At 34.2% G+C, this 5,511-nt stretch overlaps 1 protein-coding gene across 1 annotated transcript in view; it reads left to right on the top strand.

The window, feature by feature from the left end:
- Positions 1-4,662, top strand: part of RGS12 (regulator of G-protein signaling 12) — a gene marked incomplete at its 3' end in the record, with an annotated part of 60,771 nt that extends 56,109 nt beyond the window's left edge. Inside the window, exons 8-11 of the mRNA XM_009703755.1 lie at positions 192-345; positions 1,581-1,657; positions 3,420-3,620; positions 4,589-4,662. Of these exons, the coding sequence (XP_009702057.1) occupies positions 192-345; positions 1,581-1,657; positions 3,420-3,620; positions 4,589-4,662 (506 nt within the window). The remainder of the gene's footprint in view (positions 1-191; positions 346-1,580; positions 1,658-3,419; positions 3,621-4,588) is intronic.
- Between the last annotated feature and the right edge of the window lie 849 nt (positions 4,663-5,511).

Raw genomic sequence — 5,511 nt, 5'->3', positions numbered from 1 at the left:
CTTTTTTTTGTGTTTTGTTTTTTTTCTTTTTTTTTTTTTCTGATTGCTACTGAGGGGTGTGCTGGCATATACGGTAAAGGCTAACCTGACCATCATGCTCTTGTTTTGGGAAGAAGTGTGGGAAGGTTTATTTTAGATTATATACTTAAAACTGTGATCCAACCAATGATTTAATTGTGTTTTGGTGATAGTTGAGTGGTAAATCAAAGTCAGGAAGGTCTTTAAATGAAGAGTCGGGAGAGGAGGACACTGAGAAGAAAAAAAGGGGAACTTTTTTCTCATGGTCAAGAAGTAAGAGTTTGGGAAAATCACAGAAAAGAAAAGAAAATGGTGATTATCCAAATGGTGAGTATTCACATTCCACTTTGTTGCATAGTTGTTTGAGCAATAGATGTGACTAATTTCATCATGTTTAGTTTGCATCTAAGTGCGTCCTTGGGTGTGACACAGAGAAAAGAAACTGTCAAGTCAGAAGGCCATAGCATGGCTAGTATCACTGGAAGTTTTGTGGAATCAGATGTACAAATAAATAGATAAACGTATGAAAATATTTGAATTTGGTTTTATTGACTTCCAAGAGACTTTTTTTCTGCTTTCCAGTAGACTCTATATTTCTGTGTGCTGGCAATTGCTTTTTCAAGCAGAGAGCTACTATTTTTATAGTAAGATAATTTCAACTCTTTACAGAGAAGTTCAGGAGCTGTATATGCAAATAGTGCTCTAGTTACAGCTATTTAAAAATTCCTCCATTTGCATTATCCTACCTTTCTTTCTTTTATTAGTACCACACAGGTATGTTCACTTTTGAACACACTCACTACCTGTTTCCACCTTTCCTGATCAATATGAAAAAAGAAGAGTCAGAGTTGTGAAAACCCTTGTAATCAGCTGTCTTGTTCCTTAACTGGTTTTGAGAGTTTAAGGAGGAGTTCCCCTATGAAAGCGCCTGTGCATGGCCTCTAGAGGAAGAGATCAAAGTTTTGCATTCACTCATTCCATTGAGTTAAAAATAATAGAGAAATTCCACTGAAGCACCAAATTTGGACCATATTGTTACTGTGGTTTCTTCTTCTCAATTTTCTAGTAAAGGCCTAGACTCACAAGATATCTTTGATCATATTGATAGTTGAAGTGTTCTCATTGTACTCATATGTGAAAAGACATCAGAGGCATTTGCTGAGATTATAGACTTAAACTTCTGAAAGTGACTAGTGATTGTCTTAGATTTTACTTTTCTAACACCATACTTGCACTTTAAAAAATATTTATCTTCCTTCAAAATATCTGAAGAGGTAGAATAATTTTTAAATTTTAAAAAAGATTTTAAGATTAAAAAAAATTTTTTTTTTTTAATATTTAAAACTAAGTGGGGTTATTCAAGGGTTGGATAACCAAGAAGTACTTGACCAAATACTGTTTTGGTTTTCCATGTTTCAGTGCACAATATGAAGATTTAGTGTTTTTTCCTTTAATGAAAAAGAATATTTTTCTGACCAGAGGAGCTAGTATTTGAAATAGCTTTCTGTATTATAATAAATAATAAAAATAACTCTTTTAACTGATTTTTCTTCCACAAACAGATTCTATTCAGTCCAATGGATTATCATACAGACGGGAATCACAAGGCTCCATGTCATCAACTGCTAGTCTTGACTTGGTAATGGCTGGCTATTAATAATGAAGAAATGGGGAAGCAGTGAAAACAGTGAATTACTAATTTTCTAAGTAGCGTGAAGTAATTTGCTTGGACTAATACTTTGAGAAAGGGTATTTAAGTGATACAGGTAGATGGCAAGATGTAATATTAAGCAATTTTAGAATACTAGAAATATAATAGAAGTTGTGTTCATATACAGCTGCTTATTTTGTCCTTGTAGGACAAAAGGACAAAGGGTATCCTTTGCATCTTGTCTATCTTAACTTCAGGCACCAGTAAACTTCCAAAATAAAAGTTTACCTTTCAAAGGGAGCTACTGTAGCTCTTTATAAACAGCTTTTTCCACCTACCAGAGCTTTGAGTTTCTGATCTGAACAACCACATGTTAAAGCCCTCCCTCTGCTTGACCTGTATACAAGTTGTGTTAGGCTGATTTCTGTGGTACCGATTTCTGTCATACTTCTTTCCTCTCCATTTCTTTTAAAGTTGTGAGTTTTTCTTGTCATTATGACTTAACTCTGCTCCTAAAATCTGAGAAAAGAGAGGTAGGGAATTTAATTTCAAACACTGTGATTTTGTTATAGTATGTAGGAAAATAATCAGTGAATACATTGTGATTTCTAACCATCAAGTTCTACCTTTGCAGTGTAAAACTAATGAAATGCAAAATTAAAACAGTATTAATGTAATACTTTAAATTTATTTTAACTACATTGATATGGAGGAAGAATATAAAAAGGAAATTTTTACAAGTGATTTTTTTTTTTTTGTCTTGATATCCCTTGAGTAGGCTAGATTCTAGCAACTATGTAATTTTGCCTATGCTACAAATATCGACCAGGGAAGTAAGCATGGCAAAGTCATGTTTATTTCTGTTGCAGAAAAGTCTTATCTTAAAAAAATAGAAAATGCAAAGCCTCCCTAGAACAACAGCCCCTCTTTTCTGTCCCACACCATCTGATTGGTCAGAAAGTTACTGTGATTTAGATGAGAAGCAGCAAGTTAGAGAAAAGAAAAAGCACGAGTACCCTAAAAGACTGCTGAAAACAGTACTTTTGTAGTGTCCTTTTAAGTTATAAGTAAGCTTTATGTTACATTTTCAGAGAAACTTTTGATATTTCATAGTAGTGTTAGCATTCTACTGCTACTGTGCACTTTAGCTTTAACCCATAATGTTGTACTTTTTGTTCCCTTTAACAACAAAAAAGCGCATGGTCATTAAGTGAATTATTTTAAAAATCTTAATTTCTCTGTGGTGCATTTGAGTGTGTAGCATTCAGGTTATGTTGAAAGAAGAGGAAATTTTATTTGAGGAACCTGATGTTTGAAGGTATTCCTCATCACTTAAATGTTAATTAATAATATGCCAATGGTAATTTTTACATCAGCAGGTCATTATTGAGTATATGCACTTAACTATTTGGAAGCTAAATAAGATTTTATTTACTTCTTACATTTTTTGATTAGAAGTTCTGTTGTATAGTTTGAGAATCTTGTAACCTGTTTTATACACTTGCTGTCTAAAACTTCATCTGTTCTTGAAATACATTTAGATTTGTGCAGTGCTGTTATCTTTAAACATGGGTTTTTTTTCAGGATTTAAATTTATCTGATATTTGTGATATATGGAAGGATTTCTAAACTGTAAACATGGTAGAAAGTATGCTGCTTGGCTTGGTTTGATTTGTACAAACTCTGAAAGTTTATGTATATTCCTGATTTTATCATTGGGCGCTGACTTTTCTTTCTTTTTCCTGTCAAGTCTGAAGCCTCAAGATTACCTGCATTTGTACCAGATAAAGAGAAATCCCCCAAATACTGTTGTATAAACCTTCCGGATGGTTCATCCAGCAAAATGGCTGTTAAATCTGGATTCTCTATCAAAGAGGTGCTATCTGGACTCTGTGAGAAACATGGCATTAACATAGCTGCAGTGGACCTTTTTTTAGTTGGAGGTGATAAGGTATTGCATATTACTGTGCTTTTTTTGGAGTGTTTTCATACTCGTTTTACTAATAAGGAATTCTATTCTCTTAATAGTAATATGTATCGCTTGGTTCCACCTATAGCTTTACGTTGACAATGCTTCAATTAATTGAAGGAGAATTTTAGTGAAACTAGAACTGATGGAGTACTGTGATTGGTTGTGATAGCTACATCACAGGAAGCAAAAAGAGCTTATGACAATGATTTTCTTACAGTAATAAGTTAATGTATGTATCCAGTCCATGTAGTTTGTCCAGGGGAATGGTTAGCTTGTACTTAATTGAAAGTATCCACAAAGAAAACAAATGTGTTGTAGTAGATGGTACTTCATTAAAGTAAAGAAACATAATGATATGCAGTTGTTCAAAGGTGAATGAGATGAATTCATACTGGAATTAAGGTACGTGTTTTAATATTGAGGAAAGTTTCCAAGTCTGCAGTCCACATTAATGGAGGTGATGGCTCTTGTTCCAACAGAAGTATCTGCAATTCAAAGAGAAGCTGTGGATGTGGAACATTGATCATAAGCACAAATTTCAGACAATAAATCTAGATGATTGCAATGACAAAAAAATCAATGAATGTGCATAGTTAGTGCCTGTTCTTTTAAAGCTTTTAAAGACTGTTAATTTGCCATATTTTTCTAATGCATCATTCTATGTAATAATTTATTTAAGTTGAAAGACTTAGGCTTGTTTTAAAGTTCCTAAATACCTGCTGACTCCAGTGGAAGTTGAAGTTTGGTCATTGTCTCACAACTAGGCAAAATAAAATATACTTTAATCATGTTGCATATTGTAAATGAGTATCCACTAGAAAGCATACAACCTAATTAATAATTGTCTGAGTTATCTGAAAAAATTTTGAACCACTTTGCTGTTCTTTTTTACATATTTAAAAATTAATTTACTCTCTCTTCTTTTGCACTTGACATGTGCTCTGTAGCCACTTGTGTTGCACCAAGACAGTAGCATCTTGGAGTCTCGGGACCTGCGCTTAGAAAAACGCACTTTATTTCGGTAAGAGTCAAAAATACTATCTTCTTCTGGCATTTTCTACCCCATTTTCCATTTTACTTTTCATAAAGTGTGCTGAAGTCAGTTACCTGTGCAGTAAAACAGTAGTTAATGCAGAAAAAAATTTGTCTGAATCGGATAAAAAAATCCAGTTTGCTGTGTAATCCGGAATCCAGCATTAGGGGATCTAAGGTTCCCATTCATTGTACAGGCATATTAGAAGAAATAGACCTTAGTATCAAGCGAAGAGTCTCATGTGAAGAAGGAAGGTGATCGATTGGTTGTAACTGAAAATGATTGACTTCCATGTCTTGCAGTTAACTAACAGTTTGAGTTTCTATTAAAGTAAAAGTCCATTTTTGCACTTTATACCCATTTTTGCCCATTATGCAAGAGGTGCATTTAGCGTGGGGATTCTCTGAGTTACACAGGTGCCTAAGTTAGATATCTGAACTACGTTTAGGCGCACTGATATCCCTTAGGTTTAGAACCAACTGCTAAGTGCTTCCTCTACAGGTAATGGTGAGATTAGGGTACCTCTAAAAGGTAATTCAGATGAGGGCAACCAGAGTAAGGATCATTGGGAGAAATGTTTCAAACTGAGTAGAGCAGCACCCGGTGAGTTTTAAATGCTGCAAGAAGAAACTCTGTGGATTGCTATCTTGGATATAGGTGGGATTTTGATGCCAGTGTTCAAGTTTAGGGACATTTAAGTATTATTATGATGTCTAACTGCTCTAGGTGAAGCAGTTGTGAAAAAGCATGTAGGACATATCTGCAGGGACCTTCCACATCAGGAAGAGACGTATTTAGTAGGTTGAAGCAGAACAAGAATGCGATGGAAATTGAACT

This window comes from Cariama cristata, unplaced genomic scaffold, assembly GCF_000690535.1.
Source record: "Cariama cristata isolate BGI_N322 unplaced genomic scaffold, ASM69053v1 scaffold197, whole genome shotgun sequence".
Classification (NCBI taxonomy): domain Eukaryota; kingdom Metazoa; phylum Chordata; class Aves; order Cariamiformes; family Cariamidae; genus Cariama; species Cariama cristata.
Note: the sequence above shows the minus strand (reverse complement) of the source record. Positions and strands in the feature narration are given on the sequence as shown.